The sequence below is a fragment of the Pituophis catenifer genome, unplaced genomic scaffold (genome assembly GCF_029215685.1).
Source record: "Pituophis catenifer annectens isolate HBS135680 unplaced genomic scaffold, rPitCat1.0.hap2 SCAF_1, whole genome shotgun sequence".
Taxonomy (NCBI): domain Eukaryota; kingdom Metazoa; phylum Chordata; class Lepidosauria; order Squamata; family Colubridae; genus Pituophis; species Pituophis catenifer.
The window spans coordinates 235,211,293-235,229,211 of NW_027256881.1; the positions used below are offsets into that span (position 1 = coordinate 235,211,293).

Below are 17,919 nucleotides of genomic sequence, written 5' to 3' on the forward strand. Positions count from 1 at the left end.
AAGGAAAAATCAGAAATCAAGGATTATAGAGAAAATAAAATATAAAGGTAAAGAGGTTTATGAGCAAGAATTGATTAAAAAATCTTTTTTAGAGTTTTACTCAAGGCTGTATATTGGTGATAAAATTCAAGATATAGATATAGATATTTGCAGAAAGAGAACATTTATATAACTTCAAAAAAGCAGAGGGACAGCTTAAATCAATTGATAACTTCCGAGGAAATATTGTTTGCAATTAAGCAGTTGAAAGTGGGTAAAGCTCCAGGGACAGATGGCTTGACAGCTGTTTTTTATAAAAGCTTACAGGAGGAAATGGTGGAACCACTGAAGGAATTATTTAACAATATACAACAGGGAGGAGAGGTACCTCCGACTTGGAAGACAGCTTTTATTTCTCTGATCCCAAAAGAGGGTCAAGATCATACAGATCCAAAAAATTATAGGCCGATTTCACTTTTAAATACAGACTACAAGATTTTTGCTAAAATATTAGCAAATAGGTTAATGACAGTTATGCAGCAAATGATTCATCATGATCAAACTGGTTTCATAACTGATAGACAAATGAAAAGTAATGTGAGGCAAAGTGTTAATTTACTAGAGTATTTGGGAAGAAACAACCAGGTCCCCGCAGTGCTAGTATTTTTGGATGCTGAGAAAGCCTTTGATAGATTGAATTGGTATTTTTTATTAAAATTAATAGAAAGGATGCAACTTGGAGAACATTTTATACAATCTATTAAGGCAATATATCAAAAACAAACAGCGCAAATAATAATCAATGGTGGTTTAACAGATATTTTTAATATAGAAAAAGGAACAAGGCAAGGTTGTCCCTTGTCTCCAATATTGTTTATTTTGACGCTGGAAATCCTGCTGAGTAAAATACGTGGGATGGATACAATAAAGGGAATTAAAATTAGACAGCATGAGTATAAGTTATGAGCGTTTGCGAATGACCTGGTTGTTACCTTAGTCCAACCAGTACAATCGATTACAGCCTTGATGGATATAATTAACTCATATGGACAAGTATCTGGTTTCAAAATAAATACAGCCAAAACAAAGATAATAGCTAAAAATATGACTAGAAGCCAAAAAGAAGAGATAGAAAGGGTAATAGGATTTGAGATAGTTAAGAAGGTTAAATATTTAGGGGTTTATATTATGACCACAAATATGAAATTATATCAGCACAACTATGAACCGTTATGGCAAAAAATACAGAAAGAGATGGAAAATTGGAAAAAATTACAACTGTCTTTGCTGGGAAGGATAGCCGCAGTAAAAATGAATGTTTTACCAAGGTTTTTATTTCTATTTCAAATGATACTATACTTAAAAAATATGAAAATTTGAAGGAATGGCAGAAGGGCATAAATAAATTTGTTTGGGCAGGAAAGAAATCGCGAGTAAATCAAAAGATAATGCAAGATACACGAGAAAGAGGAGGTCTTAAAATGCCCAATTTAAGATTGTACTACGAAGCTGCTGCCCTCTCAGCAATTACTGACTGGATTAATTTAACGAAGGAAAGGATATTAAATATTGAAGGATATGGTCTGGTCTATGGCTGGCATGCCTATTTATTGTATGATAAGAAAGTAGATAAGATGTTTAAAAGTCATATATTAAGAAATGCCCTATTGCGTGTCTGGAAAAAGTATCAATAGAAATTAAATGATAAGTTACCAATATGGACAGTACCCAGACACGCGATAGAAAATATAAATTTGGAGCAAAAGCAGGATAAGACTACATACAAGGAACTCCTTTATAAAGAAGGAGTTAGACTACAATTAAAATCTATGGAGCAATTAAGAGAAGAAGGAATAATTAGAACTTGGTTTCAGTATGGGCAGCTGCAGGCCAGATGGAGAGAAGATCAAAAAATGGGTATTATGCAGCAGGATGAGAATTTGATAAAACAAATAAGAGACAAAAGTCAAATGCATATAAAAAGGTTGTATAATGTGTTAGTGGAAATAGACTCAGAAACAGAGCTAGTCAAGGACTGTATGATAAAATGGGCACAAAATATTGGAGAACCTATAATGATGGAAACATGGGAAAAGATATGGGTTAGAAATGTAAGATTTACACAAGCCCAAAACTTAACAGAGAACTTTTATAAAATGGTTTATAGATGGCATTTAGATCCAAAAAAACTAGCCTGTATGTATTCAAACTTACAACCTAAGTGTTGGCGATGTGAGTGTGAAGATGCTACGTATTTTCATATATGGTGGACATGTAAAAAAATTAAGGCTTTTTGGATAAAATTATTATTATTATTATTATTATTATTATTATTATTATTATTATTATTATTATTATTATTATTATTTATTGGTTAATCTTTAGTGAGATTCACAGCCTTTGAGGCTGGTTAATAGCTCAGCAGCTCGAGTCCTAACCAAGGACCTAGGAACTGTTAAGGTATTGTCGGAGGATGTAAGCTGTTCCGAGTAAGGTGGTTTTTTGTAGAGTCAAAATGTTCAAGTCCGGCAAATTTAGAATTTCTAAATAGCGGGGTAGCCCTTTGGGCATTGCTCCGAGGGCTCCAATTACAATCGGGACAACACACGATTTCTTTTTCCACAGTCGCTCAACTTCAATTTGTAAGTCCCGGTACTTTGTGATTTTTTCTTGCTGCTTATCTTCAATTCGTGCATCACCAGGTATTGCAATGTCAATGAACCTTACTTTTTTCTTTTCAACTATTGTTATGTCAGGTGTGTTGTGGACCAAGTGCCTGTCAGTCTGAATCCTAAAGTCCCACAAGATCTTGAGTTTCTCATTCTCTAAAACTTTCTCAACCTGATGTTCCCAGTGGTTTTTGCTGTACTCAAATCCAAACTTCTGGCACAATTTCCAGTGAATGATTTTAGCAACACGGTCATGGCATTATTATTATTATTATTATTATTATTATTATTATTATTATTATTATTATTATTATTATTTATTTATTTATTTATTTATTTATTTATTTATTTATTTATTTATTTGATTTGTATACTGCCCTACTCCCGAAGGACTCAGGGCGGTGAACAGCCAAACAATAAAATACATAAATACAAAAAATTTAAAAACCAGATAAAATCGAATTAAACAATTTTGGCCCAGACAAATTAAAACACCCCAATAATTTAAAAACAGATTAAAATTTACATATTAAAAAGAGGGAAAAGATTAGGCCAAGCCCGCCTGGTGGAATAAAAAGATCTTCACAGCGCGGCGGAAGGTGCGCAGATCCAGGATCCTCCGTATCTCCGGGGGGAGCTCATTCCAGACAGTATATGGTGTGGTGGATTATTCAAAATATTTTAAAGAAAAAGATTAAATTTACACCACAGTTTTTTTTGTTGGGAATAGTTACGGATTGTACTGTAATAGAGACTAAGTTGGTTTTGAATTTAATAACAGCTGCCAGGTTACTGTGGCACAGTATTGGAAGAAGGAAGATCCACCTATTATTGAGGAATGGACACTAAAAGTCGTGCATTTGGCAGAGATGGCAAAAATTTCATCATATCTTAAAGACCATTCAAATGAAAGATATATATCGGAATGGAGAAGATGGATCGACTATATTCAAAACAAGTATTAGACTAAGAAGATTCATTTAGCTTATGAATGAAACATTTTCAATCTTTAGTTTATGTTTATAGGGTTTTGAGCTATAAGGAGTTAAAGACCTAGAGAGAATTTGAAGTCAATAATTTGTTAGCATAATTTAGTTTTATGTTTGTGAATGCTATACCCTGTGCTTGTTCTGGGAAGTCTGGGGGGTCGGGGGGGGGATGGGTGGGAGGGTAAGGGGGTGAGGGAGGGGGTGAGGGGGGAAGGGGGGGAGAAAATGTTTGTATTTCCTATAAAACTTTTCAATAAAAAAAAAATGCACATATCCCCAATCTGATTTTGCCATGCCTTCTAGATAGATCTTCTGTATCTACCCTCCCCCCCCATGGCCACCATTTCAAATCATTGTAAAACAAAGTTTCTCTCTTTCCAAACCCATATATGGCCAAGAGATTTTGACATAGCATCTTTCACCTCCTTGTTCCTCAGGCTGTAGATCAGAGGGTTGAGCATGGGGATCACGACTGTGTAGAACATAGAAGCCCATTTGTCTTGATCCATGGAATAGCTGGAGCTGGGCCGAAAGTACATGAAGAGTATTGTCCCGTGGTATAGCCCAACAGCTGTCAGGTGAGAAGCACAGGTGGAAAATGCTTTGTGCTTACCCTCAGTGGAATGCATTCTTAAGATTGTAGCCAAAATGTAAAAATAGGATACAAGAATCATCCCAATGCAGCTTGCTTCAACAAAACCAAAAAAGGTAAATAACACAATCTCACTAATATATGTGTCGGAACAGGAGAGCATTAGGAGTGGAGGCTCATCACAGAAGAAGTGATTGATAACGTTGGAGCTACAGAAAGATAGCCGGAATGTGGAGGAAGTTTGTATCATTGAATCTAGCAGGCCTGTAAAGTACGCAATAGTGATCATTTTCTGGCAGGCCTTTTTGGACATTACAGTTGGATAGAGGAGTGGATTGCAGATGGCCACATACCTGTCATAGGCCATCAGAGCCAACAAAAGGCATTCTGCATCTGCAAAGATATCAAATACAAAGAGCTGTGTAACACAGCCACTGTAAGAAATCCTTTTACTTTCACTTAATAAGTCAATTAGCATTTTAAGAGCAATGGTTGAGGCACAGCAGAGATCAACAAAGGAGAGGTTGGCCAGGAAGTAATACATGGGTTTGTGAAGCTGGGGTTTAGTGCAAATCAAGAAAATCATCCCCAGATTCCCTAATACAGTGATGACATAAACAAATAGGAAGATTGTAAAAAGGACAAGCTGCATTTTCGGATTGTCTGTGAATCCCTGAAGTATGAATTCAGAAAAGGCAGAACCATTTCCTTTATCCATGATTTCCTGAGTAGATGGATTGGTTCAGGTGATTTGCTGATCCTGAAATGTCTTTCTGATCTCTTGTTAGGAAAAAGAAAATTATATTACTTCATCCTTGTTCCTTTCTTCATGCAACAAGAATTTGGATTTTTTTCAAGAGGGATTGGGATGACACTACTAACTTAATTCAACATACAACCTATTTGCTAGATGGAATTTGCTTATTGTGCAAAAATGTAGTCTTTGAATATATGTATAAGATTCTAATATACCTGCTTCATTTCCTGTTTCAGTTAAGGGAAGAATGCAGATTAATATATTGCTACAGTAATATGTTGCTATATAAGTATGTTTCAAATATTTATGAATTTATGTTCTGCTAGCAGCCATAATCCTCCTCTTACTCACATTCCAAAATCGGGCAATATATTCTAGAAAGGGGGATGATTTAAGAGCTCCAGATCTCCTATTTTGAGAATATATAGAAAATTGTAGTATATTTACTTCATCTGCTGTTTCAATTAAGGATGCAGATTAATATATTGCTACAGTAGATACAGTATGTTGTTGTAAAAGTATGTGTCAAATTTTAATTATTTGCTGGCAATCATAATTCTCCCTCTTCCACCTGTTTGGAAACTGTGCAATATATTCTAGAATGGATTTGATTTGTAAGCTCCAGATTTCTTGTTTCAGGTTCCATTTGTGCCAATTCTACCTTCAGATGGTAGATAGTTAGTTGGCAGTAGTAGAGTACATGACATTCCCAAACCATTCATTTATCAGTTTTGTTTGTTTGAGTTCTAGATTTCAAGTTCAACTAGCCATACCTTCTTGATTTCCATTATTCTCAGTATTCTAGCAATATGGAATTTCATGTCCTTTTATGGTGAAAAAGCCCATGTTTTTGCTTTTACATAATTTTTTCTCCACATTTCCCAGCTTTATGTACCTAGGGTGTCTCTTGCCTTTTTTCTGATACTAGTCAGGAAGTATCAGAAATTGATTTGCATTAATTCTTATTTTTTGAGGCTTTCTCTACATCATGGGACTCTGTTGAAGGGATCCTTGCAACCAATGCATTTTTACTTTTCTTACAGCAAAATGATTCATCTGGAATCAAGTCTTAAGAAGGCTTTAATATCTAAAAAATACAAACCATTATAAATCCATTGAAATTCTAAAACTAAGATTGTCTCTGATTTTATTATGGTTTAGAAATTTCTCAGTAACATTTTCCATGTGGATTATTATTATTATAATTAATATAAACATGCTGTTTGTAAAGACTAAGTTCAACACTAATATAAATCTTTTTGTGAATTAGCAACATACCTGGAATTGAGTCAGTGGCTTCTTTGCTATGATAAAACTGGTAAATAGGGACAGAGTTCTTAAATGTCTTTTCATATCACTTGGGATATTGTCTCTTATGTACTTCAGTACCCGAGATCCTGGAGATAAGTGGTTGCGTTTTCATGCTTTTTTGCAATAGTTTTAATTGGAGACTATCATTAAGTAAATAACACCTTGAGTCCCAATCCACAACTCAACAATGTTCAGATCCAGCCCAAGAACGACACTGAACAATCCAACCAAAATTCATTTTTTTATTTGCTGACATCACATAGACAGAATCTTTTTTTTATTAAAAAGTTTTACAAAGAAAATCCCCCCCAATATTCCCCCCACCCTTTTCCCCTCCCAACCACCCCTACATCCCTTCCCCTCTTCCCATCCCAGCCCCCCCCCGACTTCCCAGAGCAAAATACAGGGTATTTCAATTAACAATCATAAACTAAATTAACCTAACTATTCTTAAATTACCAAATCCCCCCCGAAACCTTAACTCCACTATGGATAACATAATACTTCTAGAGTTTAACATTCATTCATAAGCTATTTGATATTGTCTTGTCTGATACTTATTTTGAATATAATCAATTCATCTTCTCCATTCCGATATGTATTTTTCTTGTGTATAGTCCTTCAAATACGCTGAAATTTTCGCCATTTCCGCTAAATTCACTACTTTCAATGTCCATTCTTCAATAGTAGGCAAAGAGTCCTTCTTCCAGTATTGCACTACCAACAGCCTAGCTGCTGATATTAAGTTTAAAATCAGTTTAGTCTCTAATCTGTACAATCCGTAGTTATACCCAATAAAAACAATTGAGGAGTAAATTTCAACCTTTTTTTTCAGGATGTTCTGCATCACCCACCAAATTTTTATCCAAAATGCCTTGATCTTCTTACAAGTCCACCATATATGATAATAAGTTGCATCATCACATTCACATCTCCAACATTTAGCTTGCAAATTCGGGTACATACATGATAATTTTTTAGATCTAAGTGCCATCTATAAAACATTTTATAAAAATTTTCTCTCAGGTTTTGTGCTTATGTAAATTTAACATTTCTGACCCAAATCTTTTCCCATGTTTCTATCATCACTGGTTCCTAAAAGTTTTGTGCCCATTTTATCATGCAATCCTTAACCAATTCCGTTTCTGAATCTATTTCCAGTAGTGCATTATACAACCTTTTAATATGCATTTGACTTTGATCTCTAACCTGTTTTACCAGGTTTTCCTCATTTTGCATAACACCAATTTTTTGATCTTCCCTCCATCTAGCTTGAAGCTGACCATACTGAAACCAAGTATAGATTATCCCTTCTTCTTTCAATACATTTAAATTTGCAATTTTTACAATTTACCCCTTTCCATAAAAAGAAGCTCTTTATAAGTAATCACCTCCTGTTTCTGTTCTATACTTATATTTTCTATTGCATGTCTGGGGTTTACCCATATAGGTATCTTGTAATTTAACTTATATTGGTACTTTTTCCAAACCCTCAGCAAAGCATTTCTAAGTATGTGGCCCCTAAACACCTTATCCACTTTTTTTTCATATAACAAGTAAGTATGCCATCCATATAACAAATCATAACCTTCTATGTTTAACATTCTCTCTTCAGTTAAATTAAACCAGTCACTAATTTGCGATAAAACAGCTGCTTCATAGTACAATCTTAAATTAGGCATTGTAAGACCTCCTCTCTCACGTACGTCCTGTATAATTTTCAATTTCACTCTTGGTTTCTTCCCACCCCAAATAAAAGTATTAACCCCTTTCTGCCACTCCCTCAAATTTCCATCTTTCTTAAGCACTGATATCATTTGAAACAAAAATAGGAACCTGGGCAATACATTCATTTTTATTACTGCTATTCTTCCCAGTAGAGATAGTTGTAACTTTTTCCAATTTTCCATTTCTTTCTGCACTTTTTGCCAAAGAACTTCATAATTGATCTTGAATAATTTCATATTTGAGGCTGCAATATATACTCCTAGATATTTAACCTTTTTAACTATTTCAAACCCCGTTATTCTTCCTAAGTCTTCTCTTTGAGATATGGACATATTTTTAGTTATCATCTTTGTCTTATGTTGATTTACTTTAAATCCAAATACCTTACCATATTGACCTATTATGTCCAACATATGTGGAGCCGATTCTATAGGTTGAGATAAAGTAACAACCAAGTCATCTGCAAACGCTCTTAATCTATAATCTTGCTGTCTAATTACAATTCCTTTTATTTTATCAGAATCACGTATCTTATTCAACAAAACTTCTAAAGTTAAAATAAACAGCAATGGAGACAAAGGGCAACCCTGCCTTGTTCCTTTCTCAATTTTAAAAGCTTCTGTTAAACTTCCATTAACTATTATTTGTGCTGTTTGTTCCTGATATATTGCTCTAATTGATTGTGTAAAATACTGTCCGAAATGCATTTTTTCTATTATCTTAAACAAAAATTGCCAATTCAATTGATCAAATGCCTTCTCTGCATCCAAAAATACGAACGCTGCAGGGACTTGGTTGTTTTTTTCCAAATATTCCAATAGATTTACAATTTGTCTAACATTATATTTCATTTGCCTCCCTTTTATAAACCCTGATTGTTCATTATTAATTGTTTGTTGCATAACTGGCATTAATCTATTTGGTAATATCTTGGCAAAGACTTTGTAATCAGTGTTCAAAAGTGATATTGGCCTAAAAATTTCAGGTTTGGCACAGTTTTGATCTTCTTTCGGGATCAATGAAACAAAACCTGTTCTCCAAGAGGGAGGGACTCCTCCCCCTGATTGAATTTTACAAAATAAAACTCTAAGCGGTTCTACCATTTCAGACTGTAAATTCTTGTAATAAACAGCTGTTAATCCATCTGTTCCCGGAGCTTTACCTGTTTTTACCTGTTTAATTGCTGCAATAATCTCAGAAGTTATTGGCTGATTCAATACTTCCCTCTGTTCTAACATTAATTCAGGAATATTCTCTTCTTTTAGGTATCTATCTATATCTATACCTTGTATTGAATCACTGGCCCCCTCAGAGAGGGCCCGCAATCTGGGTGTCCTTCTGGATATGCAGCTGTCCTTGGAGGAACATCTGACGGCTGTTGCCAGGGGGACTTTTGGTCAGGTTCACCTGATACGCCAGTTGCGGCCCTTTCTTGATCGGGATGCCCTGCGCATAGTCACTCATGCCCTTGTCACCTCTCGCCTGGAGTACTGTAACACTCTCTACATGGGGCTCCCCTTGAGGGGCACCCGGAGGCTCCAACTGGTCCAGAATGCGGCCGCGTGGGTAGTTACGGGAGCTGCATGGCACTCCCATACAACACCTCTCCTGCGTGAGCTGCACTGGCTCCCAGTGGTCTTCCGGGTGTGCTTCAAGGTGTTGGTTATCTCCTTTAAAGCGCTCCATGGCATAGGACCTAGATATTTTTGAGACCACCTGCTGCTACCGACGGCCTCCCATTGACCTGTGCGCTCCCACAGAGAGGGCCTCCTTGTGGTGCCATCAGCCAAACAATGTAGGCTGGTGACCCCCAGGGGGAGGGCCTTCTCTGTGGGGGCACCCACCCTCTGGAACCAACTGCCCCCAGAGATAAGGAGAATCCAAGACCTCGATGCCTTCCGCCGTGCCCTTAAAACTTTCTTTTTTCAGCAAGCCGGGCTGGCTTAACTCTTTTAAATGTTTTTAATTGGTTTGTTATTGTTTTAATTACGGGGCCAAATTTATATATATCCTTTTAATAGTTTTTAATGTTTGTAGTTTATGTTTTTATTTGGCTGTACACCGCCCTGAGTCCTCAGGGAGAAGGGCGGTATATAAATCGGATATAAAATAAAATAAATAAAAAATAAATATAGCTTTGTGTAAAATTCTAAAAAAGCTTTTTCGATCATATTCTGTTGATAAACTTCCTTACCTCTAAATTCTATTTTACCAATAACTCGTGATTTCTGTTTTTTCCTCAACACATAAGCCAACCACCTGCCTGGTTTATTAGCATTACAGAATGTATTGTGTTTAGTATATTGTAAACTAGTTGCCACTTGATCAGCCATTAACATATTGAATTGCTCTTGTAATATATTTATTGTTTCTTTTACTTTCTTATCTCCTGGATTAATTATAAGTAATTGTTCTTTCTTTTTTATTTCTTCCTCTATCTCTTTCCGCTTCTTTTGTTGTTTTAATCTATGTTTATTATTCATATGTACTAAAGCTCCCCTCATGTAGGCCTTACTTGCATCTCATACCATTTCCATGGAAGTACCCTTATGCATGTTAATAGCAAAAAATTCTTTCATTTGTTTTTTAAGCTCATTCACATTTTCTTCATATCTAAATAAATTTTCATTTAACCTCCAAGACCTCCTTTTCCCCCTCTCCTGTTCCAATTCCACCCAGACCAGACTATGATCAGTTAAAATTCTTGGACATATCTTCGTCTTCTTCACCCTAGAAAAAAAATCATTTGTAATTAGTATAAAATCAATCCTGGAAAAGGATTGATGTCTATCGGAAAAAAATGTAAAATCTCTTTCCTCAGCATTCTGTTCTCTCCAAATATCTCTCAGTTCCATATCTTCCATCATATCAAAAAAAGATTTAGATAATTTCGCACGTATTGAGGTCTTTGATAAACTTTTTTTATCTTTCTGTGTATCTATTACTCCATTCCAGTCACCCATTAGTATAAAGGATTTATAATCCCATTGTATTATTTTAGTGTGTAGAAATTTATAAAATTTGTCCTGTTGTTGATTAGGTGCATATATTCCAATTAAAAGCATCTTTCCACTCTGAGTTAGTAATTCAATTGCAATATATCTTCCTTGAGTATCTGCCTCAATTAAATTAGCTGGTAGTCCTTTCTTTACATATATAACTAGCCCATTTTTCTTCTCTGGTGCTGATGCCACAAAATGTGTACATAATCTTGAATTTATCAAATATTTTTGATCTAATAATCTAATAATCTTCTCTTGCAAAAGATCATTCTTAAATTGTTTCAAGTAGTGAAATACTTTCTTTCTTTTTTGTGGTGAATTTAAACCATTAACATTCCAGGATAGGAATTTAGTTGCCATCTTTGTCCCTTCGAAGCTTCAAAAGCATCAGCTGAATATCCTCCTCCATCTTACTCTTCAGCCTTGCCCCTCCCACTGCTTCTGTTTTTTTAACTTCTTGAGATGAGTGTTGAGATTGTTGCACTTTTAATTGTTGTTCTTGACGTTTGTAGGTTGCTCGTGTCAGTCATTGTTCTCTTGGTTCCTCTGTCTTCTTGAGTGGTTCCAAAGTTGGGGGTGGGCCCCCCAATTGCTCTAAATCTTCTTCCATGATAATTCCTCCAGCTGCAGTTTCAGCATAAGTTTGTATCTGCTTTCCATCTTTCTCTTGTTGTAACATCTCCATTTTCTTTCTGCCCCCCCCCCGTGAAGGTGGATGTCCAGCCTTTAAAACATTAACATAGAAATCTTTTGCCTTCCAAACTGTGTTTAAATGGTATCTTTCTCCACCATAATTCACTATTAAACCAGTTGGAACATCCCATCTGTACTGCACTTGTTGGTTTCTCAGTTCATTTACCAAAAAGCCAAAGTCCTTTCTGCTTCTTAACATTTTGGGGGGGATCTCTTTCAAAACCACCACTTCTTGTCCAGCCACTTGAACCTTATTCTTGTAGGAAGCTTGTAAGATATCATTTCTGATCCTCCTGGTTGTAAAATAGATCACCACATCTCTTGGTAATTGCCTTTGTCTTGCCACCCAAGAGTTAAGCCTGTAGATTTTATCAATTCGGATTGCCACGTCTTCTGGACTTTCTTGGATTAACCCTGCCATAGCTTCTGCACAAATATCCTTTAAATTTTCCCGGCTATTCTCTTTCAGCCCTCTCAGTCTCAAGGGAAATTCCATAGATCTATATTGTAACATAACCAATTCATCATCCACCTTCTCTGTTTTAGTCATAATGTCTCCTACTTTATTTTCCAAATTCAGATTGGCTTCATTGATTTCTTCTACTCTCTCATCCAGCTGAATAAGGAGTTTTGCCAATCCTGAGACTGCTAGAACAATGTCGTCTCTTACTTCATCATGCTTTTCTTCAACAACATCTTTAATTGACTTTATATCCTCCTCAAATTTTTTTAATTTCCCTTCCATAATTATTGTTTGGTTATTCATAGCTGCAGTTTGATTATTCATGGCTTCTTTTATAAATTCTTTAAGTTCATTAAAAGAAGCCTCCTGGCTCTGTGAATCAGCCAGAAGTTGTGCTTTCTGTGTCACTACTGACATTACTGGAGAACCTCCTCCACTTTTAGAAACTCCTGGCTTAACTTGTTTAGAAGCCATCTTTATTTTAAAAGTCTTTTTTCCTTTCACAGCCGCAAAATCCCTTGAACAATTTTCAAAAGTTTGTAATTTATAGTTTGTCAAGCAAAATAGTCTTTTCTCCACAAGCTCTTAATTCCCAGCAGCTTAAATCCACTCTCAGAGTGCAAATTTCTCAATAAGCACTTTCGTTTCTAACTTTCACTTTCACACCTACAACAAAGGTGCCATCTTCCAGTTTTCAAGCCGCCAGACAGCCGCTTAATGCTGTCAAAGTGGCTTTAACGAGATTGCAGGGCTGGCGGTCTGGAGAGACCATCCACAACACCAGCGGGGCCAACCGGAAGTCCCTACAGAATCTTGTCAGTCTAATCCAATCCTACTCTAACCCTAACCCTAATGAAAATCAGGCAAGCAGTCTCGCTATTTGATAATTCCTCTCTGGACAAGGGGAGAAGCTGAGATGAACCACAAGTGCTCTAGATAGTTGCTCCTCACAAGGACACCACAAGACAACTGTCACTATCAGCTTTAGAGCTCTGGGAGATGAAGGAAAGCTATCTTCACTCATCCTGAAGTCAACATCTACAAGAATTTGCATATTTTCTTTTCTAATTATTTCTACATATTTCACTTTCTAATTACTTTTAAAAGTTGCTTGTTCACTGCTTTTCACCTATTGCGAACATTTTGGATCAACACATTTTACAGAACCATATGAATTTTTCTCAGTCATTAGTGATAGAAGTTTTAAATACAAGTGTTATGAGCCACAATTCAGAACATGACTCTGACCTGCAGTCTGACAATGGTCTTGCAGATGACCCTGTGTTTTAGGACTGTCAGCCTCAGGATCCAATAAGCTAGTGTTCAATTAAGACTGATCAACCACAGGCATATCCTGTGTAGCTGGAACAGTCAGATGATGAGTCACAATCCCCAAGATCCTAGTCTAGACATCTACAGAGGTGAGCAGAATTCTGATCCTCAGTGAGACTCCACACTTGTCAAAGGCATGAGTGATTACAGCCAGTTGTCAAAAGACACAGTTTTGTTTGTAGTTTTTGTTAGAGATGACTGTTGGCTTTCCAACTTGTAACTCTTATTTCTGCTTCTTCCTTGATTTTGGAATATTACAAATGGACTAAGGATCCAGATGGATTTGAAACAAGACTTTGGAATTAATTATAAGACCCTTTCCTATGGGAAAATAATTTTGAAATCTTTTAAAAAGGTGATAGGGTGGGGCTGTCATATATGCCATCTTCAGCTCTGTGCTTTGCCAGCGTCCTGTCATACAGTAAATTGTTAAGCGGGAGGAAGGGGGCAATCGGAATGTAGAGAGTAGAGAGGGGGGGGATTGGTAGGTTTGATGGAAACAAGAAGTGTGAGAAACAGCCTGTTTTGGTCTTCAAGGACACCTAACCTGGGAAAAGAATGTGAAATTGCACCAAGTGGCACCAAACATCCAAGGTGTTCCCCAAAGATCGAGACAGCATGCCACTGGACAGAGGTCAAGGGCAGAGGGCTGGGGAGGGAAAATGTAACATTTTGTGTGAGAATCTCAGATCTAGCCTTACTTTTGCTGCAACAACTAATCCTTAAGAACCTATCACTTCAACCAAATTGAATCAAAGGTCTTTCTTTCCTAGGGACCTTGCTGGGGCAGGCCTGACAGGAGGGCCTTTGAATGTTGGATATTAGAGAGAGCCAGGTTGGATTAAAAATTACAATCAAAGGAGAATTAAGTATTAAGTATTTCAGTATGACATGATGCGGTGAAATATAATCAGGAGTTCCAAGAAGGAGGGCTCTTTCATAGAGAGCAAAGAGACAGTGGAACCTGGAATGTCTGGTAGGCAGGATGAGAGCAAATTTGGACCCTCCTTAGTAATTTACAGAGTATGTCTATAGTTATTGAAGATAATTTAATCTGGCAATATTCTTATTTTTCACCACCTTCTTCCTCAGACTGTAGATCAGAGATTAACCATGGGGATCATGATCATGTAAAACATAGAAGCCCTTTTGTTTTGGTTATTGAATAGCTGGAAATGGACTGGAGGTACATGGACATAGAACATAGAATAATAGAGTTGGAAGGGACTTGGAAGTCTCCTAGTCCAACCCACTGCTTTAGCAGGAGACCCAATACAATTTCAGGCTGCCTAGGCCCTTTTTGAAAGTCTCTAGTGATGGAGCACACATATCTTGTGAATGGAAGCTATTCCATGGATTGATTGCTCTCACTGTTAGGAAATTTCTTCATAGTTCTTAATTGCTTCTCTCCTTGGTTACTTTTCATCCATGGTTTCTTGTCTTGCCTTTTGATGTTTTGGAAAATAGTTACACATGAAGACTATTGTTCCATGGATAATCTGAAAAGCTATCAAATCAGAAGCACAGGCCTATCCAACAAAATTATTCTATGAGGAATCTACCTGCCTCAGAGTTTTGTTTGCTGTGGGTATGTTACCTAGAACCCTGACATCTAGACAAAGGTCTGGAGTTAAGTAAAACTTATTAGCACAGTAAAAACACACCCAGAGGTAGTCAACTTCAATCAGAATAGAGCTGGAAGGGACTTTGGAGATCTTCTAGTCCAACCTCCTGCTCAAGCAGGAGACCCTATACCAATCACTTCCTAAAAATTCCAGTGATGAGCACCTACAACTTCTGAAGGCAACTTGTTCCACTGGTTAATTGTCCTCACTGTTAGGAGGTTTCTCCTTAATTTCTCCTTGATTAGTTTCCACCCATTGCTTCTTGTCCTGCCCCCTGTGCTTTGGATAATAAATTCATCCCCTCCTCTTTGTGGCAATTTATATGAGAATGAAGTAGAATTAAAAAAAATCTTTCTTTGATCCTGTGTGAGCATTGGCTTCTTCATACTGGATTTCTGCACCTTCTGGCTGACCCTGTGCTAATACACCTTCTTTTCCCTTCTTTCTTGAGAAGTCTCTGAATTAAAAAAAAAATCTTCTAATTCACCTTCCTTTACAACTGTGGGGACTCCTGCAACTCCCACCCTAGCCATGGGCTGGGAGACATTGGCCAGCTAAGCCTAGCAGCTTGTGTAATTATAGCTAAATAAAAATATCTGAAATACTTGGTTTGCCCCTTACTGAACTGCTTATGACTTGACAAATTCAGAACCAACAACAGTATTTAATTTACAGATGTGGAATGATATAATATTATATATGCTTCTAGTCTTTTGATTTCTAAAGCCCATAGTTACAAACGTGTTTTGATTCTGTGCTTTCTACAATAAATGATTTTGATTTATGACTACCAGGAATCAATTTTTTTCCTGACAGACTGCTGTCAAACTACCATTTTTTAAATGGACGAATATCGTGGGAAAGGGCTAAAAAGATTGAACCAGTTGGAAGTGCCAGGTTTCTCTGATTAAACTGAAATAGTGGCCTATGGCAGAAGTGGAGACTTGTATTGGTGTACTATATTATATTTAAATAACATATGTTTTACATTGAGATAATATTCAGAGGATTGTGCAATTCCGTGTATACACAGTTGAAAAAACAAGAGAACACAATGTATATTCTTTTTTTCACTAGAATTTTTTTTCTCCAAAAGTGGTAGCGATTATTATTGTCTATTAAATTTGTCTAGGGCCACATCCTTTAAAAATTCACATAGCCCAACTGATTTTATCATGCCTTCTAGATAGATCTTCTGTATGTAACCTGCCTCAAATGGTCACCCTTGCAAGTTATTGTAAACATTTCCCTCCAATCCAAATCCATATATGGCCAAGAGATTTTGGCACAGCATCTTTCACCTCCTTATTCCTGAGGCTGTAGATCAAAGGGTTGAGCATGGGGATCATAACTGTGTAGAACATAGAGGCCCATTTGTCTTGGTCCATGGAGTAACTAGAATTTGGTCGGAAGTACATGAAAAGTATTGTCCCGTGGTATATCCCAACAGTTGTCAAGTGAGAAGCACAGGTGGAAAATGCTTTATGCCTACCCTCAGCGGAGCGCATTCTCAAGATTGTAGCCAAAATATAAACATAGGATACAAGAATCATCCCAATGCTGCTTGCTTCACCAAAGCCAACAATAGTAAATAGCACAAGCTCAGTAATATATGTATCAGAACAGGAGATCATTAGGAGTGGAGGCTCATCACAGAAGAAGTGATTGATAACGTTGGAGCTACAGAAAGATAGCCGGAATGTACAGGAAGTTTGTATCATTGAATCTAGCAGGACTGTAAAGTATACAATAGAGATTATTTTCTGGCAGGCCTTTTTGGACATTACAGTTGGATAGAGGAGTGGATTGCAGATGGCCACATACCTGTCATAGGCCATCACAGCCAACAAAAGGCACGCTGCATCTGCAAGGATATCAAATACAAAGAACTGTGTAACACAGCCACTGTAAGAAATCCTTTTACTTTCACTTAATAAGTCAATTAGCATTTTAGGAGCAATGGTTGAGGCACAGCAGAGATCAACAAAGGAGAGGTTGGCCAGGAAGTAATACATGGGTTTGTGAAGCTGGGGTTTAGTGCAAATCAAGAGAATCATCCCCAGATTCCCTAATACAGTGATGATATAAACAAATAGGAAGACTGTAAAAAGGACAAGCTGCATTTTGGGATTGTCTGTCAATCCTTGAAGAATGAATTCAGAAAAGGCAGAACCATTTTCTTTATCCATGATTTCCTGAGTAGATGGATTGGTTCAGGTGATTTGCAGATCCTGAAATGTCTTTCTGATCCCTTGTTAAGAAAAAGAAAATTATATTACTTCATCCTTGTTCCTATCTTCATGCAAGAAGAATCTGGATTTTTTTTCAAGAGGGATTGGGACCACACTACTAACTTAATTCAGTATACAGCATATTAGCTAGGTGGAATCTACAGTATTTATTATTCAAAAATATAGTCTTTGAATATAAGATTCTAATATACCTGCTTCATTTCCTGTTTCAGTTAAGGAAAGAATACAGATTAATATATTGCTAGAGTAATATGTTGCTATATAAGTATGCTTCAAATATAAATGAATTTATGTCTGCTAGCAGCCATAATCCCCCTCTTGCATTCCAAAATCAGGCAATATATTCTAGAAAGAGGCATGATTTGAAAGCTCCAGATCTCCTATTTTAGGTTTTATTTATCTGAATATTCCCTTCCAATTATAGAAGGTAAATTGGCAGTAGCAGAATATATGAAATTCCCACACCATTCATTTTACAATTTTGTTTCTTTGGGTTCCAGATTTCCGGTTCAACCAGCCATTAAAAC

At 36.6% G+C, this 17,919-nt stretch overlaps 2 protein-coding genes across 3 annotated transcripts; both read right to left on the reverse strand.

Annotated features, from left to right (window-relative positions):
• Positions 1-696: 696 nt before the first annotated feature.
• On the reverse strand, positions 697-4,947 carry LOC139327455 (olfactory receptor 5AR1-like). Of its 2 annotated transcripts, none has more exons than XM_070957294.1 (2): positions 4,046-4,947; positions 697-736 (listed from the first exon to the last, which is right to left on the reverse strand). In XM_070957294.1, the coding sequence occupies exons 1-2, from the start codon at positions 4,945-4,947 to the stop codon at positions 697-699; spliced, it is 942 nt and encodes a 313-aa protein (XP_070813395.1). The 2 variants fall into 2 exon arrangements, with proteins under 2 accessions (XP_070813395.1, XP_070813403.1); XM_070957302.1 differs by lacking the exon at positions 697-736 and adding an exon at positions 2,568-2,592.
• Positions 4,948-13,703: 8,756 nt separating this feature from the next.
• LOC139327385 (olfactory receptor 5AR1-like) lies at positions 13,704-17,329 on the reverse strand. The gene is made up of 2 exons (XM_070957203.1): positions 16,428-17,329; positions 13,704-13,713 (listed from the first exon to the last, which is right to left on the reverse strand). Exons 1-2 carry the CDS (start codon positions 17,327-17,329, stop codon positions 13,704-13,706), a joined length of 912 nt encoding a protein of 303 aa, XP_070813304.1.
• Positions 17,330-17,919: the final 590 nt, after the last annotated feature.

Bases quoted from the DNA above. Each gene is read 5' to 3' on its own strand.
- LOC139327455 (XM_070957294.1), bottom strand. From the start codon at position 4,947: ATGGATAAAGGAAATGGTTCTGCCTTTTCTGAATTCATACTTCAGGGA. The intron at 737-4,045 runs GTCAAAATCTCT...TTGCCTTAATAG, and splicing joins AAGGAGGTGAAAGATGCTAT to ATTGTATAAAATGTTCTCCA.
- LOC139327385 (XM_070957203.1), bottom strand. From the start codon at position 17,329: ATGGATAAAGAAAATGGTTCTGCCTTTTCTGAATTCATTCTTCAAGGA.